At 37.8% G+C, this 22,239-nt stretch overlaps 1 protein-coding gene across 4 annotated transcripts in view; it reads left to right on the forward strand.

The window, feature by feature from the left end:
* The window catches only part of SPEF2 (sperm flagellar 2), a 203,936-nt gene that overhangs the window by 93,659 nt on the left and 88,038 nt on the right, over positions 1–22,239 (forward strand). For all 4 annotated transcript variants that reach the window (XM_033179347.1, XM_033179345.1, XM_033179346.1 and 1 more), the window contains 6 exons: positions 601–704; positions 3,414–3,670; positions 7,455–7,563; positions 8,552–8,709; positions 12,512–12,685; positions 16,214–16,288. In XM_033179347.1, the coding sequence (XP_033035238.1) occupies positions 601–704; positions 3,414–3,670; positions 7,455–7,563; positions 8,552–8,709; positions 12,512–12,685; positions 16,214–16,288 (877 nt within the window). The remainder of the gene's footprint in view (positions 1–600; positions 705–3,413; positions 3,671–7,454; positions 7,564–8,551; positions 8,710–12,511; positions 12,686–16,213; positions 16,289–22,239) is intronic.

Genomic DNA, 22,239 nt, shown 5'->3' on the forward strand with positions numbered 1-22,239 from the left:
CCATTTGATATAACATTCTCACTCTGGTGGCTGAGCTAAGAATAGGCTCTAAGTAAGTTCCTGTTTCAGTGATATTGAGTAGCTTGTATTGGACTAACCTACAAATAACAAGTATAAACACTAGGCAAAATAGAAAAGATAATTATTTGAGGGCTAAAAGAAGACAGCAAACAAGCAAGCAGCAAACAACAGGCAGAAAATCTGTGGAATTTGACCATGGAAAGATGAGAACTTCACTGGGCAAGGGCCATGTTTATATGGGTTTTCCCCAGAGGGCATGCCCCTGTCTGCATGGCATGAGTGGCTAGAGCCCAAGCAGAGAGCTCAATCTTTCTGATTTAAGGTATTAGAGAATTAAGTTTGGGGATGCAAGAGCAGCTGCAATTGAAGAGTACAATCTTGGAAGGGAGGGAGCTTCGAAGGAAGAGCCTCAAATTCTGTGCACACATTTTCCTGAAATGCTTCCCTGACTCCCCAACTGTGCCACATGATCAGTGTCGTCATCAGAGAACATGGTCATTTAATTGACTTTTCCTCCAAACATTTGGAATTTGACTTTTAAATTAGCCATCTTCTGTCATTTCTTGTTTATTTTCCCAGCTCACTACACGTGCTCAACTTGGTGCACAATCAGAACAGTTGCTGAAGAAAGGAAAGAGCATTCCTGATGTGCTGCTTGTTGACATCATGGTAAATGCTATTAAGTATGTATTGCATTTTTCTTCCTCTTATCTATTTAATATATTCTTTATCACACAAAGATGTATCCAGAATAATACGGAATTTTTTTTGTTTTAATATCTCATAAGTTTCACTCATCTGTATAAGAAAATATATAGCAATGAAAAGATAGATATATTTTGTGATTTACATGTCTATATTCCACTTCTTCTCCCATACCAAGCTTGACTTCTTTTACCCAGATATGAATAAAATCAGATTCTATTACCTGTGGGGAGTTCAAGGAGAAATTGAGTAATTGGAAAAGCCAAGGGAAACACTCAATTGTGTGGTCACAGACCACAGGGAAAAAAGAAGCCATAGAGACTTGGCTGATGAGTGTAATAAAGATAGAAGGCCAAGTAGGCTGGATAAAACTGTCAAAAAGCCCCCTGAGAAAGAGCTGCGGACAACTTGGAGTAGGTGAGGAAGCAGAACTGAGTAGTGAGATGTGGAATGTGGAACCAGTGAGACCAAGAGAGATGAGGAAGGAGGGCTGAGAGTTCTACTCTGCATCTGGAATGGACTTCCCTTAGTGTTTTCTTAAAAGATGACATTAAAGATTTAAGTTGCTTCTCAATGATGATGTGTCTAGAAATCAGATCACAGGGGTGCCCAGAGCTAGGAGGGACCTCACTCTAATAGTTGTAACTTACATTTCTCAGAAGTGATGTAAAGCATGTTTCAGCCATAGGATTCTTTGCTCCTGCTCCAAAGAATAATGTATATGAAAAGCATCAGATATAAAGCAGTTCTTCACTTTAGTTTCAGTGGAACTGAAACCTCCACACCCCATCGTCAGAACTCCATTACCCTCCTTCCACTACCACTATCCTCATTGTCCCTAAGGCTCCTCCAGATGACAGTCATCAGTGTGAAATCTTTGATCCAGTCTAAATCTATCATTTTTCTATAAGGAAAGGGAGGCACATGACAGTTCAGTGAGGTACTCCAGTTACACGTCTGGCTAGTGGTGTAGCCCCAGCCAAAGTCCAGGTCTCCTGACTCCCCATCATCTCATGTCCTCACACTACGGCTGAACAAGGGTGGCCCTCACCTCCCACTTCCTCTGAAGTGGCTCCTGTGACTGTGGGTGGAGGAAGGAACTCAAGGAAATTCTCTTTCCCATCTTAGGCCAATGAATCAACAAATCTGTTCTATGCAGAATGCTTCACCAAGCTCTAGACAAGTTATAAAACCAAATTGAAGTCTTTTCCTGCTCTTAATAACCTAATGAGAGAAATATAGACAATGACATGAAGATAGCTTGATACTATGGAAAGATCATTGGATTTGGGTGATTTTTAGTTTCATGACTTTGCACAAGTAATGAAATCTCCTTTAACTTCTGTTTTCCCCCTCCTTCCTTGCTACATTATTGGAAGGATCATATGCAGGCTCCAAAGTAGACTCAGAAACCTTTAGAAAGGGAATTCCATTGTTTAATATGAGTTTCAACAGAAATAAATGAAATTATACGTTTGAATCCAAAGGCCAAAAACACAATTTTGCATAATTTAAGGGCTTAGAAGAACACAGTCTAAGTTTATGCCTTTCTCACCTTGTTTTCCAGCTGCAAATGAAAACAATAATTATTCAACACCCATTCTCTAAAGAGGACACCGTGCTGAGTGCAAAATCCCAATTGCACTTCAGCATCCTATAATCTAACTGAGATTTTAAAAGACTCACTTGAATTTGTGTTAAGCAGAGAAATATAACCACTTGCATGGCAAAGTGAAAGTCAGAGAAACTGAGATCAGGATACTATGACTCTACACAGGCTTGGGTGGGATAGGAAGAGCTCTCCAGGTTGGCAGTACAAGTATCCAGTATGTGCTAAGCTCTGTGCTGAGTTTTTAAAATGCATCATTTCAGTTCATCCTCACAACAGCCTTATGAAGTATGTTATGTTACTCCATTGTATAAATTAGGAAACTGAGGTGCAAAGGAGGAACAGTCTATGAACACAATATAGAAAATGCAATTCATACTCACATAACATTGAGGAGATGAGTTTGTTTGAGGTAAATGGTGCAAAATTGTAAGGGATAACAAGTTATAGAGAAATAAGGTGTTGATATGGTTTGACTGTGTCCCCATCCAAATCTCATCTTGAATTGTAGCTCCCGTAATTCCCACGTGTTGTGGGAGGGACCTGGTGGGAGATGACTGAATCATGGGGGCGGGTCTTTCCCATGCTGTTCTCGTGATTGTGAATGAGTCTCACAAGATCTGATGGTTTTAAAAACGGGAGTTTCTTGGCACAAGCTCTCGATTTGCCTGCTGCCATCCATGTGACTTGCTCCTCTTTGCCCCCTGCCATGATTGTGAGGCCTCCCCAGCCTTGTGCAACTGTGAGTCCAATTAAACCTCTTTCTTTGTAAATTGCCCAGTCTTGGGTACGTCTTTATCAGCAGTATGACAAGGGACTAATATAGGTGTGGTCAGTTAATTTTAATGTGTTAAAACTTCTGGAATAGATTTGGAGGGCAGCAAGTATTCACAAAAGTATTTTAAGCAAGGGAGTGATTGTGGCACATTAGTAAACCTAATCTTTTAGCTATAAAGTAATGAAATTCATGCAGTAGAAAGTTATTGTGGAACTGAAAGAAAAAGGAAAAATGTATCATATTATTTCCAAAGTATTTGTGTCTAACAAAATATTCATGAGTTGTCCTGTTTCAATTTAGCGAGATACCTGTGAGTCAGCACTGGATCCTAGATGGTTTTCCAATGACTTTAAACCAAGCACAGCTTCTGGAAGAAGCTCTTACAGGCTACAATAGAAACCTCACAGAACTGGAGAGAAAAAAAGCACGAAAATCCACATTGGCTATTGATCCTGCGACTTCCAAAGAAGTACCTCTTCCCTCTCCTGCATTTGATTTTGTCATATTATTAGACATTTCAGATACTTCTTCAATGAGTCGCATGAAGGATATAATAGGTAAACTGGACACCTTTTTTGATGCTCTTTTACAATGGAAACTTTATTTGTTCTTTGAATCAGTGAATACTCCCATTTACAATTATAGGTGAGTACAAAATAATCCACTTCAGCCTATCAAAGAATTATCTAGCTGAGCACAGTTGCCTCTTGCTTTGACTGTTAGCATTCAGCACTGTGGACAAAGCCTGGAACTAGTGAATTACAGTCCAACTGTAGCATCTCACTGAACCTTTCCATCAACTTGGGAGTTCCCCTGGCATAGGGGTGTTTTTTTGAGACGTGCGCATATGGAGGAGTGCTTTGTGGCTGTCTAGCATGTTTTGGTGGGTCACCCTCCTGAGGGTCATAAACCACATCTGTGCTGTAAGAAAGAATCTGATAACATCCTTTTCTTGGACTGAGTATTAACTCTGAAGAGCAAGTATCAGTCAGCTGAAGACTTCACATGATGAGGTTAAATCTTCTTGCAAAAATTCATAATTTAACTATTTTTCAACGTTGAAAAAAATCCTTTATTCCACAAATTATATACTTATGGGTAAAAGCACTTCTTGAACCTTGGCTTTCTTACATATGACGTATCTGACCTTGAGAAAGTTACTTTATTATTCTAAGCCTTGGTGTCACAACCTATATGATAAAATGGCTCGTTGTTTTGTTGTGGGTATTAAATGAGATCAGAGTTACATGTTTAGAACAGAATCTGGCACATGATAATAAGCATGTGGTAAATACATCAGGGAAAAATGATGGAAGACCTTGAAATCGACAAATGATTACCTGCACATCGTTTTACTAGAGGGCTGACTATTGCCTCTTGGGGCCTTGGGGATGCCTGATTCTATAAGGGTCTGTGTTTTTCATTGGTTTTGACTCAACTCTTCTATAACATTATAAATAGTAGGAAATTGATAGTAATGCAAATGATTCTTGTTCTTAGAAATGAAAGTAAATTTTGTCCAGCTGAGACAATTTACACTGTAAAAAAGATGATTTGAAATACTTGAGCCCAAGAGTTTGAGATCAGCCTAGGCAACATGGCAAGGCCCTGTCTCTACAAAAAATAAAAATATTAGCCCAACTTGGTGACACATGTCTCTGATCCTAGCTACATGGGAGGCTGAGGTAGGAGGATCACTTGAGCCCAGGAATTCAACGCTGCAATGAGGTATGATCACACCACTGCACTTCAACCTGGGTAACAGAGTGAGACCCTGTCTCCAAAAAAATCATATTGCTCTATACATAATAACCAGAATTTACTGGGGAGAGCAAAGGAATAAGTGTTTAGAAGCAGCAGCTAATGGTGAAGAAGAAAGCCTGGGACATCAGTGTCTCATAAGCCAAAGGAGGACAAATCTTCAAGGCAAATGTGTCATGTAATCCCCCTTCCAGACCAACAGGAGCCTAGGCTGAGTGGGAGCCTAGCTACTAGGGTCGGGTGCAGCATGGGGTTCGGGGTCTATGGAGAAACCTGAAGAACATCATCACAGAGAAACATGCTACATCCAAAGCAATGTGGGCTACAAAGTCATGCCAGGGCTGGGCTGAGGTAAATGATCCAGACTCAAAGCCAATGGGCAGGAGACTGGGGGACATAAGGACGGGGAATGGCCATTGTGAGAGTAAAAGTCTACATCGGCATGGAAGAAGAGGTGGCTGCCTCCACTGTTTAGCCATTGGTCAACCTGAGACAGAACAGTAATGTTCAACCTCTGGTGACAGTAGAAACAGATTTTGAGTTCAGGGCATCAAATACTGACCCTTTGTGGCTAATGGTGACTGAAAAAGAACAGGAAAGGGCTTCTGGGACTGATAATGTTTGTATATCTGGGTGCTGACTGTCTTTGGTTCATTAATTCATGGAGATGAATATTAGTGTATGCATTTTTTGGCAAGTATAATGCAACAAAGACTATAAAAATTAAAAAGAAGTCCAGAACCTGGAGTCGTATTGCCTGGAATCAAATCCCTTCTCTACTATTTATGAATGGTGCAATTTGGAGCCAATTATAGAATCTCAATCCCACTTACAAGTTTTTGTTGAGTATTAATGACATAATATATGTAACAGCTTTTAAGAATTATACACTAAATTTTACCTATAAGTATTATAAACAAGTCAAAATAAGGACTGAAATGTGTCCTTTGGCATTTTTGGTGACTGGTATGCGAGCCATTTCATGGAGGGCAGGAGAGAGAAGGAACGATTGCAGTTTGTTGAGGTGTGAGTGGGAGGTACAGAGATGGAGAGTGAGTGGAGATAACTCCCAAGAAGTTTATCTCTGAAAGAAAAAAAAAAGAGCCATGGCCACAGGATACTTGTTACTTTCTTAGGTTTTTTATTTCTCTCTTTATTTATTTTAGAAAAGGGTCCATATATATATATGAAAGAGCTCAACTGATTTTTTTAGCTAGGGAATTAGTGAGAATAAAGGTTGTGTATTTTTATTCAAAGATGCCTACCAGCATAAGCCTTAAAAAATAAAAAAGATATCATTTAAGACTGGTACAGCAGAAGGACACAGAAATTGGAGTTATTAAGAGGCAGGGAGAACTTGAAGTGTTCATTCATGCAGTTTAGGTTTGCTAGAAAGCATAAAGTGAAGTCAGGATAATGCTGATAAATTTGGAAAAAAAGAGGTTGGAATGTAGGAACTGGATGCTACTGAAGAGATTCATCAACAATACCAGAGCTGGAAAGTTTGTGGTAGGAGTATAGGTCTTTAAGATTGCAAAGATGGAGCCATTCAGGGTGATCACAAAATTCAGCGGCCATGGTACAGAGTACCACGAGTGAAGGGAAGGGGAAGGAGCACTGCCTGGGGCTGGGGGGTTGGGAGGTTGGACAGAGAAGAATGCTAATCCATGCACTGAAGTCCTGACAGCCGTGAGGTAGCGACCATGAGATGGTGCATGGGCATCTCCCAAGAAGAGCACTTCCACAGTTTTCTTCAGTCACCTGTTCCAATGTGATCCTTGGGTTTTATTAATCATTTTAAAGCATCGTTCTGCATTCTAAATTCATTTCACCTTGTTCTGTTATGAATGGAGATGAAGAACAACCGATTACTATATCCTGTGAGGGTTCTTCATTTGCTTGAACTCTATTAATTCACTATTCAATGTTCTCTTATATTAATTCTAATTTCTTTTAATCTAGTTCAAGGCTTTCTTTCCTCTTTATGATTTTTTATTTATTCTAAATTGGTGAGTATTCTGGACTTTGTATCATTAATCCAGAATAGGACTCAATCAGAGCTGTTGAGATTGGTTTTTTTGTTTGTTTGTTTTTGGTCTCTTTGAGTCTATTCCTTTATGTCTATTCTGCAGGGAGATCATAAAGTCTAGAAAGAAACAGAATAATTTTATTATATTGCAATATAATATCAAGAAATAATTTTTATGTTGACGTTCCAGCCACCTTATTCTTTCATCTTAATTTTTACATCACCGTGTTAATTTTTCCAATTCTTTTCAAGTTAGTTATTCGTAATGACCCATCATTTTTCATTCTCGTCTATCATAGACAATCCTGAGATCCTTACACTGAAACTACAGCTTCTCTTTAATGTTTTACTTATTTTCCCCAATTTCCAAGAAAACAATCGAATTCTTATCTCAAAACTATACTCTTTCAACATCTTTTAAAATATTTTTAAGTAACACTGTACCAAATACAGGACCCTATCTTGTTTGGCATCTTTCATCAGTATATTTTAGCAGTAAGTAGCAATTTTGGTTTTGAAAATTATCTAATTAAATAAATTTTATACCATAGCTGAAGAATTGTCCTATAAAACTGCTCACGAAGACATCAGTCAACATGTAGCTGCTGAAAATCAAGATAAGAGTGGAGACCAAAATTTAAGAGACCAGATACAACATAGGTTAGTTTTTAACTAAATGCTCTGCTTCTTGTTTCATGCTTTTAGAATAGGTTGACAACTACTTTGGAATCATCAGATCTAGAAGAATATCTATGTCTTAGCATTCAGTCTTTAACAGGCTAAAGAAAACTAAGTAGTTTTGATAATTAGTGAAATATTTATGTGCTAGCTTTCATATTTAGAGCGCAAGTCATTATAGTCTGAAAAAAGAAGAATTAAATCAGGCAATACTTCCCTTTATGGTTACATGAACTTATAAGTTAATTATATGGAATCCTGATTCAGCACACTTTAAGGAAATGCTGGTGACAATGATGGAACTTCAAAAAGGTAGGCATCGGACTGTAAACTACTTCTATTTTGCTAAAATAAAATTATTCTTTTGGTTGTGTGCAATTTGCCATTGGAAAGGGAAATTTAGACAAAATTAGACAATTTTATGAAACCCTGAAAAGTTTAACAATATGAAATGAACCAGGGAAGAGTAATTTGAGCTACATTAAGGCTGTCTGCTCTCCAGGAAGAAAAAAAAAGTTTCAAGAATTATTCCAAGAACACTTTTGAGTAAAGTATATAAGTCTAAACTAACTATACTACTCAAAGATCTCTTCAATTTCTATCTCTGAGAAAAAAATAGATGGCCTAGGTGAATCAGGCTGTAGCTACCATCCAAAGAGAGTTCAGAGTTATTCTACTACTAGCACAGATGATGTTTTCTTAGATTTTCACTTGGAGACCTGAACTTACACTAAAAGTTTTCCTGAATCAATGACATTTTCCTCTTTTACTCTCATACATCTCAAAAAATATGTCTTGATGACATTAAGTAATTTCTTCTTTAATCTAAAATAAATAACATTGTTTCTTTTTCAGATGCAATTATATTGGCAGCCTATCTTTTCATTATGCATGTTGGATAATTTATGCTTAATATCATTCTAATCTTTTGATCAGTATGAGATATTCACATCATATTTTGATTTTGCAGAATTATAGGCTTCTTGGACAACTGGCCTTTATTGAAGCAATGGTTTTCAGAGCCAGAAAATATTTTGATAAAAATCAATGCTGAAATAGATAAGGAATCTTTATGCGAAAAAGTAAAAGAAATTCTTACGACTGAAATAGTAAAAAAAAAGAATAAAGGTATTTACATTTGTTTATAGTTTTGAGTTTAGGCAACTAAAATATGTGGTTTTAATGAGTTTGGGACGAAAGGAAGATGTGATTGAAAAGTTCGTTCTTATCTTTGGATTTATACTGTCTACAAGTGTGTTCTGCCTCTGTCTTTAGCTTTCTGTTGTATGTGTTTCTGAATAAAAGATTTTTCTCTCTCTTATTTTAATCAAAAAGAGACCATCGCTCTGAAAACTTTGTTTTCATGTCAAAACAACAACAACAACAACAACAAATCCAGCAGAGTTAAATTTAAGGATATTAATTTACATTTTATTCTCGGGATATATGCAATCTTTATTTGTTAATTAGATTTTTTAAGTAAAATTAATGAAAAGGGATATTGTAGATAAAGGTAAAGGCTTTACTTTGTTAGCTTTAGCATTATAAAGAAACCATGTGAATTCTTCTCTTAGGATGGACACACTAAGCCATTTTTTCTCAAATCCACCTATTTTGTTACAAGTTTATTTATTATTAAATTGATTATTAATTATATATTAACTTGCTTTCATGTTTTATCTTATGCAAATAAAACTACACAGATCTCCTTCCTCCTTCATTCAACCAATGATAATTGCCCACTAACTTTTTGTATTATTATTGAAGCTTTTTATTGAAAGAGATTTTAACTTCAGTCCAATGTCATATTTCCTCTGGGATTTTACCTTGGAGACATGATTTGAAATATAAATGTTTCCTTTTTGTTTATCAATTATCCCAAATTATATTGGCAACTACAGTTTCTTTGTATAATAAAAAATGGTCAAAGTTAATAGTGTGAAAGCGATTCTAAAGTTGCCTTGATAGTGTACTGTCTCCTGTCACTAAATTTATGATGTAACTACCATAATGTACCAGTTAATTAACATTAAAATAGCCCATAGACATAAACCACAATCACCATGAATATCCAGGAGCTCACACTTAGAAAGACAAGCTCCTACATCTAAATGCCTGCTCCAAAAACTACCAGCATGAACCTTTCAAAGAGAAAAACAATCATATAGTATTTTAAGAGGCTTAACATGTCATTTGGCAGAATAGCAATCTTACAGAGTCTTGGTTGGGAAACAGAAACAAACCAATTCTAACCCATAAAGGCTTGAAGTTACGGGTTAGAATCAGTTTGTTTTTGCCAACTATTAGACTCAACTTCAACATTTTCCTAAAGAGTTTGCATTCTAATAATCACTGACTACATTAATAGACTCGGTTATCACTTATTTAAGATTTATATTTCAAACAGGTGTTTAGTCATTAAATCATTAACAGATGTTTAATCATTAAAACAATAAACATTAACCTAGCCCAGTGCTCTGTATTAAACATCCTAATTAAGTTAAAAAACTAAAAGAATGTGGTACTTCTATATTCTGATCACAATATACTCTTAAGTAGGAAAAAGCAGGTTACATATAAAATAGTCTCTTTTAAGGAAAGTGTACATATTTATGTATTAAAATACGTATGCACGGAAGAGTCGGGCAGCATATATAATACTTGATGGTGGGGAAGGAGATGAGACTTAAAGAGACTTAACAGGCAATTCCCCTTTCTACTTGTCTTAATTCTTGGATGTTTAAAACAATAATGATGAATTACTTTAAAAATCAGAACTAAAACCCCTAATTTCCACTTCGAAAGAACATCTAATAGAATGAAACCTCCTGGCTTGCTGAATTGAAAAGAGTAATCCAAGGGTGGAGTGAGCACATGTAAAGAGAAATAGTTATGCAAGAACATAGGCATTCATCGCCAGTGGTACATTCAGTAGAGCTGTGGGCCCCTGCAGTGTGAAGGGATGGAAAGACTGGGCAGTCAGGGAAGGTGTGCCAGGAAAGGTGAAACTGCATCACGAAGGGCAAAGGGTCATCACAATCAATGATGGGAGCCTGGAAAGACTCCAGTTGGCCATGCTCCATCCCTCCAGGCATCTGGGATAACCATCTCCTCTGACTGGGATACACTTTCAGCAGAAATCCACAAGGCTCACTCCCTGGCTTGCTTCATGTCTTTGCTCAGATGTCACCTTATGGTTGGGCATACTCACCCTGGCACTCTGTCTAAAACGAAAGAAGCTGCCCACAACACTTTGGTCTCCCTTACTCTGTTCTATTTTTTTCCATAGCACTTATCACCATCTTAACTCTTGTATAAATTAACTTATTCATCATATTTACGGTTTGTTTCCTACCACTAGAATGTAAGCTTCATAAGGCCATTGATTTTTCTGTTTTGTTTTACTATTGTATCTCCAGCAATCAGAACTATTGTTTGCAATATTATTATAATTGTTATCATTAGAAATAGTAGTTTTACTTTATTGTTGTAATCCTTCCTTTTCTTCAAGGCATAATTCAGGTTCAATAAATGGTTGTTGCAGGAATGAATGAATTGCTAAGGCTTAATTGAGGATGTATGTACTGTGCAGTATTCTAAGTGCTTTGTATTCACTTATTAAAGTTAGTGATACACATTTCTTTCCCCTTCCATTTCCTCCTCACCCCACCTCTTGTATTACATTGCCCTTTACAGTCTTTTTATACTTGTTCATTTTGCTTTCCCACTGGACATTTTCAAACAATCTTTTATTTTTCTCTTCATCTTTATTAGCTACTTCCAGATTATCACTTTTACATTTGGCACCCACTTGCTAACCCTTTATATCAGCTCGGTACACACAAATACACATACATTACTCATCACCCCCATGCCAACCACCACCATCACCACTCCTACCATCACCACTACCACACCACCACCATCACCATCACTATCACCACCACCATCCCCATCACAGCCATCACCACCTCTACCTCCACCATGATCACTTCTACCAGCACCTCCACCACCACTACCACCAGACCCATCACCACCTCTACCTCCATCACCATCATCACCTCTGTCTCCACTACCACTACCACCACCACCATCACTACCACCATCCCCACCACAGCCATCACCACCTCCACCACCATCACCACCACTACCAGCTCTACCTCCACCACCATCACCACCACTACCAGCTCTACCTCCACCACCATCACCACCACTACCAGCTCTACCTCCACCACCATCACCACCACTACCAGCTCTACCTCCACCACCATCACCACCACTACCACCTCTACCTCCACCACCATCACCACCATCATCACCTCTATCTCCACTACCACCATCACTACCACCATCCCCACCATAGCCATCACCACCTCCACTACCATCACCACCTCTACCTCCACCACCACTACCACCAGCACCATCACCACCTCTACCTCCACCACCATCACCACCATCATCACCTCTATCTCCACTACCACTGCCACCAACACCATTACCACCATCACTACCTCTACCTCTGCCACCATCACCACCATCATCACCATCATCACCACCACCACCCCAATCACCACCACCATCACTACCACCATCCCCACCACAGCCATCACCACTTCTACCTCCACCACAGTCAACACCACTGTTATTAATACCACAACCACCATCACCACTACACCATCATCACCACCACTACCCATCAACATTACCACCACTGCCATCAAGAGGCAAGGGCAACCATATTTCTGACAAGGGAGAGAAGACTTGAAATCTTAGCTTTAAGGACTAGAAGATTTAAGGGAAAGCCCGAAAGCATGAATTAGCTTTAAATACGTAAGAGTGTTTTGTATTAATTTAGATTTCTCTTAGTTCAAGTGAAATAGTAGATGTCTAGAGTCTCTAATGAAGGTCAATTCTTATCATCCTTTTGAAGTTGAGAAGAAATTAGAAGAAAAGGAAGCTGAGAAAAAAGCAGCAGCTTCCCCGGCTGAGCTTCCACTTCCTACACCTCCTCCCGCTCCTCCTCCTGAACCAGAAAAAGAGAAGGAAATTCATCTTCATCATGTGCCTTCAAAAACTCCTACTGCAAAAGGAAAACCTCAATCAGGTGATTGACAGAATGATTTATAATCCTGTTTTTCAGTTTCTTAATTTTACTCAGTAAATAATTATAAATTATAGTCTATCTACATTCAGACTTTGGGCAACTTCAATCATATGAAACAAGGCTTCACACTCAGATGGAGGTGGAAAAGCCCTTGGAGTAGCTAAACGCATAGTTGTTACAAAGCCCAGCTTCTTCGCTGTGAGGATACACGTCTGTTTGCTGAACTACAGAGTTAGATTTATGTAATGAGTAAGAACATCTTAGTAAAATAAGAATGAGTATAGCTGGTTTTCCACCAGAATAGGGGAACAAATTAACAGCAACCAATAGAACTAGAATTTATATGTAATTGCAAATCTTCAGGACTATGTGATTACAAAAGTACAGAAACACGCTCCTGCCATCTCAGTAAACATATATTTACGGACATAGAGATAAAGAGCCTAGATAGAGAACATTTTTAGTTTAAGTTTCTTCTAGTCCTTAACTGCTAAGGACCATAAGTCTAGCATTAAGTGGTCGACAGTGAATATAATGACAAAAGTGAAGTGCTTAATTGTTTAATGCATGATATTGGTAGAGTGTCAGTATCTATTTGTGTGTGTGTATAAAACGAATGAGGCTTTGGTTTCTGGTTTCAGCTTTGTAAATGGCTGACTGTGCAGTTACACCATGTCTACCTAAGTATCTTTGATACTGTGTCATGACCACATTTCTAAACTCCATAGTCTTTCTGCTTCACAGAGATTTGAGATAGGTCTGAATTTTTAAAATTAAACTTATTCATATTAAACAAAAAAATTTGAAGACTTTAGTAAGATATTATGGTGTATTAAAGACCATTTCACTCCAGGAAATTAGAACTTAACTACAGGCAAAATACACAAACCCTAAAAAATGTTTTTATCATGTCAACAATAAAACACAAAGACATGAATTAAATATATACCCTTTTCCCACTATCTCATTGGGAAATTAAAAAAACAATTCAGAGGTCTGGAGGAAAATGGAAATATTTAAAATGCTTTTTAGAACTGGGGAAGACAGGACGAGCGTGGTGACTCATCCCTGTAATCCCAGCACTTTGGATCACCAGAGATCAGGAGTTGAAAACCCGCCTGGCCAACATGGCAAAACCCCATCTCTACCAAAAATACAAACATTAGCTGGGCGTGGTGGCAGGCGCCTGTAATCCCAGCTGTTTGGGAGGCTGAGGCAGGAGAATTGCTTGAACCTGGGAGGCAGATGTTGCAGTGAGCCGAGATGGCGCCACTGCACTCCAGCCTGAGGGATAGAGTGAAACTCTGCCTCCAGAGAAAAAAAAAGAAAGAAAGAAAAAAAAGAAAAAGAACTGGGGAGACAGTTTTCACAGTGGGTCAGATGAGCCTGGAATTATCTAATATGGTCCTTTAACCTATAGCTATGGCTCTGCAACTCTTGCTCCTCCTCAGCTTGCTCTAATCAAGAGTATCTATGTATTTGAGCCATTTCCTGAAACCTCTAGCCTCTAGTGCTTCTGATCAGGACCAGCTCAGTCTTTAAGTTTCTGAAGTTCGTTTGCTATTTTATAATTGTATTCTTGAATACTGTGCATTGAAGAAATAATAAATCTATTGTTGCTTTAAAGTGTGGTTGTACTTGTCTTTTTTTTCCCACCAAGGTCAGGGCTAGTGCCTGCTATTTAAGCATGTTTAGGAAGGTTAATCTCCAGAGTCCTAATTGCTGCCACCCGACCTCACTGTGATGGACATTGATGGGGCAGGAGAGCAGACAGCACTGCCCCTGCAGCTCAGGGAAGCTTGGTTAGGCAATTTGAGAGAGGAACATTTATCACAGGTTTTTAAAATTTTTTGTGTAAATAATTTACAAATTTTCCAAAATGGAACATTTTTAGAACTGAAAACCTGAGGCTTCTGAACATGCCCTACTCAAACATCTAATTACAATCTTCAGCAGAAGTTGAGATGAAAAGAGTAATTATTCACTAAAATCAAAACAAAATTTTTAAAAAGGGCTAGAGGAGGTGTAGTACATTGAATCCTAACAGTTATTTTGTTAAAAAAAATTGTTCTATATTTTATTCAGTTCCATATTTTATATTTGCTTCCATTATACTTGGGATTAAATTTGAAAAACTCCATAGTTATGTTCCATTGCGGGATCTGTTGTCAAATGCAGTATCAATTGTCACTATTTAATTGAGAATTAGTTCTTAGTATGGCACAATAGAATAATACTACCTATACTTCTATTTAGGTTTTTGCTTCTTTCCCTCCCTCCCTCCCTCCCTCCCTTTCTTCCTTCTTTCCTTCCCTCCTTCCTTCCTTCCCTCCTTCGCTCCCTCCCTATCATCCCCTCTCTTTCTTCCAAATTTAGTGGTCAACTATTTGGATTTTTAAACATTCATTTAGAGAGATTAACAAAGTCACTTGCCTTATTTCTATGGAATCTTGGTTGTCATGTCCATGATATTTAAATGTAAGTGAGATATGCTAGGCATTTATATATTCTTATAACTATCACTTCTAAATACAAAAAAAAAAAAAAATAGGATAGAGGGAGTCTGTCTCCATCACAGGCATTTGAATTGCCATACTGGTTCATCTTTTAAAATGAAGAAAAAAATAGAGCCCAGGACCAAGGGAGGAAAATAATTAAATTTGTTTGGTAAATAATGCAGAATGTAGTGAATTTTTTTTCAAGGAACAAACTCATTAATTGGGACATCTCTAGATCACCAGTTTTCCAATTTCTCCCTTCCAATATATTTCTGAACTATATCCCAGGGAATTTAAGATAAATATACTCACATCATTCTTCGCATTACAATTACAGTCAATGAAAAAATGTAGAAGTCACAAGGCAACCAAGCGTGTGACCAAGAGAAGTTCAAGGGTGCAACATATCAAAACAATGTGGTTATTTACCTCTTCTTCAAAGTGTTTGGCCATCATTTTTATTTTATTATTTCATTTATTTATTTATTTAATTTTTAGAGACAGGGTCTCACTATGTTGCCCAGGCCATACTCAAACTCCTGGGCTCAAGCGATCCTCTAGCCTCAACCTCATCAATAGCTGGGACTACAGATACATGCCACTGTACCCGGCTTTGGCATTATTTTTATTACAGATACAGTTGTCTTATTGTGTAGGCACATTCAATTGAAATAAATCCAAATACAGCCAGGTGCTTCAAATGGATTTGTGATTATCTTTTAAAAACACCACAGCTAGTTCCATTAAAGAGTTTATGATCAAATCCACTACCAAATGTTCATATTAAAGTTAGGACTTAACATCTCAATGTGACAGAATAATGCTGCTATTAGAGCTATCATTCCAGAAGTTTCAACCCATAGTCTGTTTTCAGGATAATTTTAACTCAAAGTTAAGACCGGAGCCATTTTATGCAGTTCACAAATGTAACTGTTTACCTATGGGAAATAGCATTAGCTTGCTTACAATCATATAGCCCAGGTTATTGAAGTAAATCATCAATGATTTTTGTGTGTTGAATTTTGTTTAGAAGCCCTGCATGGTAAGCAAGAATCTCTTCAGGAAGGAAAAGGGAAGAAAGGTGAAACCGCACTCAAAAGAAAAGGTACAGCAGATAAAAATAGATATAATTACATGTAATTCTGCATTTTATAACTATCTCAGTGCAAATAACTAGATTTGTATAGTAGTATACATTGACCACTTCTCTCAGACATTTGTAAATCATAAACCCTTGCCGAATATAGTCTCAAACTTTCTGCATCCTGGCACTGACCAGAGGCCCTGCTAAGAAAAGTGATGCTTGCAGGGATAATTTAGACAATATCTAATATGCAGAATATCCATTCATCAGAGATATTTTAACTATTATCCTTGGGCTAAGCTGTGCCATCAGAAAGCTACATACTGAAACAAGTTTCCTTTGCCCCTTACTGAATTCCTTCACAGATAAGCACTTTGGTAAAAAATAAAATAAAAATCTTACATTACCTTAGAACATTCACAAAACTAAGAAAGTAACCTTGGTACAATACTGTTAAGTAAGTAGAACATTTAATTTTTACCATCTATTTTCAGTGGAACTCTTGAAGTTTTTGAGACCTGTCTACATTTTTTTTTTTTTTTTTTTTTTTGGTAATCATTTAAACCAGTAATTTATAAACAATTAAAAATGTGAATTAGGGCTGGGCGCAGTGGCTTATGCCTGTAATTTCATCACTTTGGGAGGCTGAGAGGTGGGCAGATCCTGAGGTCAGGAGATCGAGACCGTCCTGGCCAACATGGTGAAACTCCATCTCTACTAAAAAAATACAAAAATTAGCTGGGCGTGGTGGCGCGCACCTGTAGTCCCAGCTACTCGGGAGGCTGAGGCAGGAGAATCCCTTGAATCTGGGAGACACAGAGGTTGCAGTGAGTCAAGACTGTACCACTGCTCTCCAGCCTGGGTGACAGAGAAAGACAGATCTCAAAAAAAAAAAAAGTGTATATATATAAATATAAATATATATATATATTATATACGTGAATTTGAATTAACAAATGTTTACAACTTGATGTAACTTCTTGGTGTAACTACATACTGGCAAAGGATTTTAATGATTTTACTTTGTTCTAATTTGTATTTCATGCAATGGACTTTAATTCTTATTACTTGTTTGAGTTTCTTCAGAAAATTCTTCAACCATCAAAGAGTAAAGAGAACCTTGCAAATATTTTACAGAACTTTGAGTTACTTTCCCCACCCTCAAACCCACTCCCTGCTTTTTTAAAGAATCATAAATTCCCTGGAAAATGTATGTCATGCATATACCCTCAATAAGTAAACTTTTAAAAGCCTATTTATGAGGGCTGGTGACCCTTTTAGGGTATTTGGATGTGTACTCTGTAACTATTTTTTTTAACAGTCAGGTACTTTTAAGTTATCTATCTGAGCATTAACAAGTTATTTTTGTTGATGTTGTTTTATTGAAAATTATTTTGACCTGACATTCGTATTTGGTATTTACTTTATATTTCTTTTCTCAGTATTGCAATTCCATGGCCTCAGTTCTGAAATGCAAGCTATTAAGTCCAGTTTGTTTTTAGGTTAGGTTGGTTTGTCTTTTGGGTTTATTTTTATGTATTTATTTATTTATTTATTGTCCTCGACTGCTTCCCTACTGCCCAGGTATCTTACAACTTAATCTGGTGGCATTGCATTGCTTGCCTTTTTCAGTTAATTATAAATGCCTATGGCTTTATCCATGCGACACTGTCTCTAAAATATCAGGCTTGCAAAGTTTTTCTTCTGCATAATGTTTGATTATGAAACAATAATGTTTGATTTTAAGTTGTTTCTTGTTTTGAAACAGGGTCTCACTCTGTTGCCTAGGCTGGAGTGCAGTGGTGTGATCATGGCTCATTGCAGCCTTCACCTCCTAGGATCAAGAAATCCTCCCATCCCAGCCTCCTGAGTAGCTGGGACAACAGGCATATGCCACCACACCTGGCTAATTTTTGTATTTTTTTGTAGAGATGGGGTTTCAGCATGTTGCCCAAGCTGGTCTCAAACTCCTGGGCTCAAGCAGTCTCCCTGCCTCAGGCTTCCAAAGTGCTGGGATTACAGGCCTGAGCCATCACACCTGGCCAATTTTAAGCTTTTATAGAGTTATTTATTGTAAAGAATTTTGTTAAGAACAGTTTTTCTGAAGACCATGTTTTCACTCAAAACTCATTCATGACTTTCCTTGGTTTTCTAATTTAGTAGGCCAACTTTAATGTCCATTGAAATGAAATAAAACTTCCAGTTAAAAAAAAAAAAGTCCTCCACAACTTAACATAGCAGTGGGGGTGAAACTTTTATTATACCAATAATAACCTGGTATTATATTTTCTGAAGGAATATTATGCCCACTACATCATTCAGTGGCCCCTGTATGAAATCCTAGGTGATAAATTTTGTTCAGAATCAAGGGACAGAAAAATGTCTCTTCCTCTGGGTGACTAGATAATGGGCACCTCTAAATGAGAGCATTTTCCTTTGTGTTTTGGCTGAAAAGAAGTTCAGAAAAAAACTCATGGCTCAGGTTTAGTATCTATGCAAGGACCTAGATCTCCATGTCTGCCTTCTAATTCCTCTCCTGATTTTGAACTTCTACTTTAAGTTATATTTTTCCTGACCCTAGTTTCATTTATGTTCTTTTTTCTATTTTACTTTATTTCTGTGAAATAGGGGGATACAATTTCTAAAGTAATGGATAGTTGGTGAAAGAAAATCCCAGGCTCTAAAATGCTTATCAGTTAGATTCATATCGAAGCTGCTGTAGCAACCAATTAACTAAAGATTGAAACGCAATTATGGATGCATGCAATTTACTTCTTCCAGGTTCATTCAGGTGGCATTGTCATGAAGTATGTGTCTTTTTAAAATTGTTCATCACAAATTGCCAGTGCTATTGCAGTCCAAGAGTGTGTAATGTTCAAAATATAACGTGCTAAAATAGACGTTTGGACATTTAAATATACATAACCATGATTCTCACAGAGAATCTCACCCTTCTCTAATTATATGATATGATGGGTTTATATAACTAGAGCTAACTGGTGAGTTAACACTGAGATAAAAGTTTTAGCTAAAATTTTAAGGACTATAATTTATGCTCGGCTCTCACTTGTTTACTAATAGAATAATTTTCATATTTTACATTACTCATCCCTTTTTTCTCATCAGGATCAAAAAAGCAAATGAAACATCATTATAGAATCATCAAAAATAGAAATTAAAAAGACTTGTGTATATTAGGTACCAAAGCATCAAATTAGACATAATTAACACATGCTCTAAGAGCATCCTTAATAAAAGCATACAGACTCCAAACAATTCATAAGCAAACACAAGTTCAACAGCAAAATACATACATTGGAGGCATGTAGCTAGCTCAAATTAACTACAAAGACTTCCAAATATTTTTTGCTTTTATTTTACTATTCTATTGCATTAAATAATATTTGAAATAGGTGAACTCTCAAGATTTAGACATTTTTATGTTACATATAAATAATGTGGTTTTGGACATCCTTCCTGTGGAAGAAATGATTTTATTTCTTAACATTTCAAATTAATACCATTGCAGGTGAACACCATTAATTGTTCATCTGTTTATTTCACAGGCCATTTGATACCAATTATATTTGAAGTGCCTCTTAGTTGAGGAACCATCTATTTTTTTCCTTTCTTCAAACTTATTATTTCCTGCTGTCGATGTCTTTGATTCATTTATAATCTTCTCTGCATAGTAGATCAATCTCTACCCTTCTCCCTCCCAAATCTCGACACTGAGATGCCATTAACAATGGTATTTAGAGTGTTCTTAAAAACTATTTCACCTCCTCTTGAACCCATTTGGCACTGTCCCATTATGTTTCTTCATTAAACAATGGCTTTTCAAACATATAGCCTTACCCCGGAGAGATGTTAATTAGGAGCCAAATGAAGAAAGTTTTCAATAATCAACTAAATTCAGAAAATGACAAGTTACATCAAGTTAAAATGTTTTTAATTACAGGATTTTTTTTTTTTTTCTATAACAATGTGCATTTCAAAGGGAGCAGGAGACACCATATGTAAGATCCCAGGGCATTCTGGCTGCAGAATTCTTCTCCCTTGGAGGAATATCTGTTGGGATCAGAGTTCTCTGGAACAAACACTTGGAAATAATGCCATCTTTAGTTCCGATGCTTTGCCACATGTATTAGTGTTAGTACTGTTCCAATGTTTGCCTTCTGATTTGTCTTACAGGGTCAATTATTGTAGATGCTACCAAGCCACTTAAAATAATAAATTTAGTATCAATGTTATGAGCATTAATGTCATAGGACTTTTCCTTAGTTCAGCTAAAGACGGGGTTCTTGTCCATCCCATGGCCATGAAAATTTAGGCTCACAAACGGTTTAAAGGGTGAGTAAAACAGGGTTTTATTGGGTGAAAAGGGAAAAAAAGAGGGAAACAGGGACTCTCACAAGGTCAGAGTCCCTCCACTGGAGCCCTTCCTGCCTGGCAGTTTGAATCCCTGTTTCCACACAGGAAAAGGAGGGGCCAGGCTCCTCCCCACCACAAATGGTATGAACTTCCCAAGTCTCCACCTTAGTGGGCAGGCTGGTTGGAGTTTCTCCAGGGACCCCCTGCTACCTGGCTGTCTCATTCCCCTCTCTAAAGAAGTACATCTATCTAACTGTTTGTTGTTAGATTAAGGATAAGGACAAAGACGGATCTTAACTGCTTCCTGCTGACAGGGGTCGCTGTTTTGGGGAAATGGCAATCAGAGCTCCCTCAGAGGCCTATTTAAAGGTTCCCAGCAGAAGGGGCCATCGTCATATGCTCCACTTGCATGACTATTTACAGTTTGATGGCCTGAAGGCAAGAGCAGACAAATGGAGTTATTAGAAAACATGTATCAAAACGAAATAAGGACAGCTCAAAAATTCTGAGGCCTTTTACCAGTTTGCACAGGGAGGCCAAACCCCAACTGGTTAAAAAAACTCTACTCTTTTGCTGGCATGTCAGGCTTCTGGGTTCCTTTCCCCTGAGCCCAATCCTAAGCCAACTAGTTTAAGGCTTGGGAAATAAACTCTTTCAAGTTTGTAGGATGCATCTGAGGGGAGTGTCCCATAGTACGGAGACACAATTACCTGTGAAGAGAGGGCAGAGGAGGAGAAAGAAAAAAGTAACACCTTTTCAAGGAGTCCCAGAGGGTCAGGATGCATTTGAAAGGGATACAGAATGAAGATGAATGGTCACCCATCTAGAAAGAGGGGAGCAGGCATTCCTGGTTTCTGTCTCTTCCTAGCAAATAACCAGGGTACATGAGGGAGAGGGAAGCGTGTCCACTTTCCCTCTTCCATACTTGCATCTGAGTGATTTTGGCAGGTCCCGCCATGAGTGCCAAAGCACCTTGCACCCATGAAGCAGGGAGGGCCTAGAGAATAGGAATTATCTGCTCTTACCCATGTATGCCTTATCTCCCCTGCTGCCAGTAGCCTTGGAGTTTCCTAGATATCATTTATGTCTGGATACTAACTTGACCTTTATCCATGAAACAGGAAGCTTGGGGTTGGCTTAATCGGCAGGAATCAGCCACTCTCAGCTTTGCTGTGCCTTTTAACCTCTATTGTCATTTGCCCCTGAATTCCGTAGATCCAGTTTTCCTTCCTAGGGCTTTGACCCAAAACTTGGAATTGAGTTTGGTACAAAAATGTGCCTCAGGGAGTTGCATGGACTCCTTATCATAAGCCGAATGCTAAGGTGACACTGTGGAACTGAGTCCTCCTCCAACAAGGAAGAGGAAAAAATGTCTTGTGACACACCCAGATAACAGGTAGCTATAGTTATGCTTGCTAAGATTTGGGTGCATGGTGCTTGGGTTTGGTTAGCTGCCTTGGTCTTACTTTCCCAAAAAGGAAACCTCCAAGTGATGAGCATCCTATTTATTCCCATCACCTCGCAGGATTTGCAGGATAATTGCTTAGAACTAGAATATCCATTCAGATTTTTATATTACTCATCCCTTTTGTTCTTTG

This window comes from Trachypithecus francoisi, unplaced genomic scaffold (genome assembly GCF_009764315.1).
Source record: "Trachypithecus francoisi isolate TF-2019V2 unplaced genomic scaffold, Tfra_2.0 Lachesis_group2, whole genome shotgun sequence".
Lineage (NCBI taxonomy): Eukaryota > Metazoa > Chordata > Mammalia > Primates > Cercopithecidae > Trachypithecus > Trachypithecus francoisi.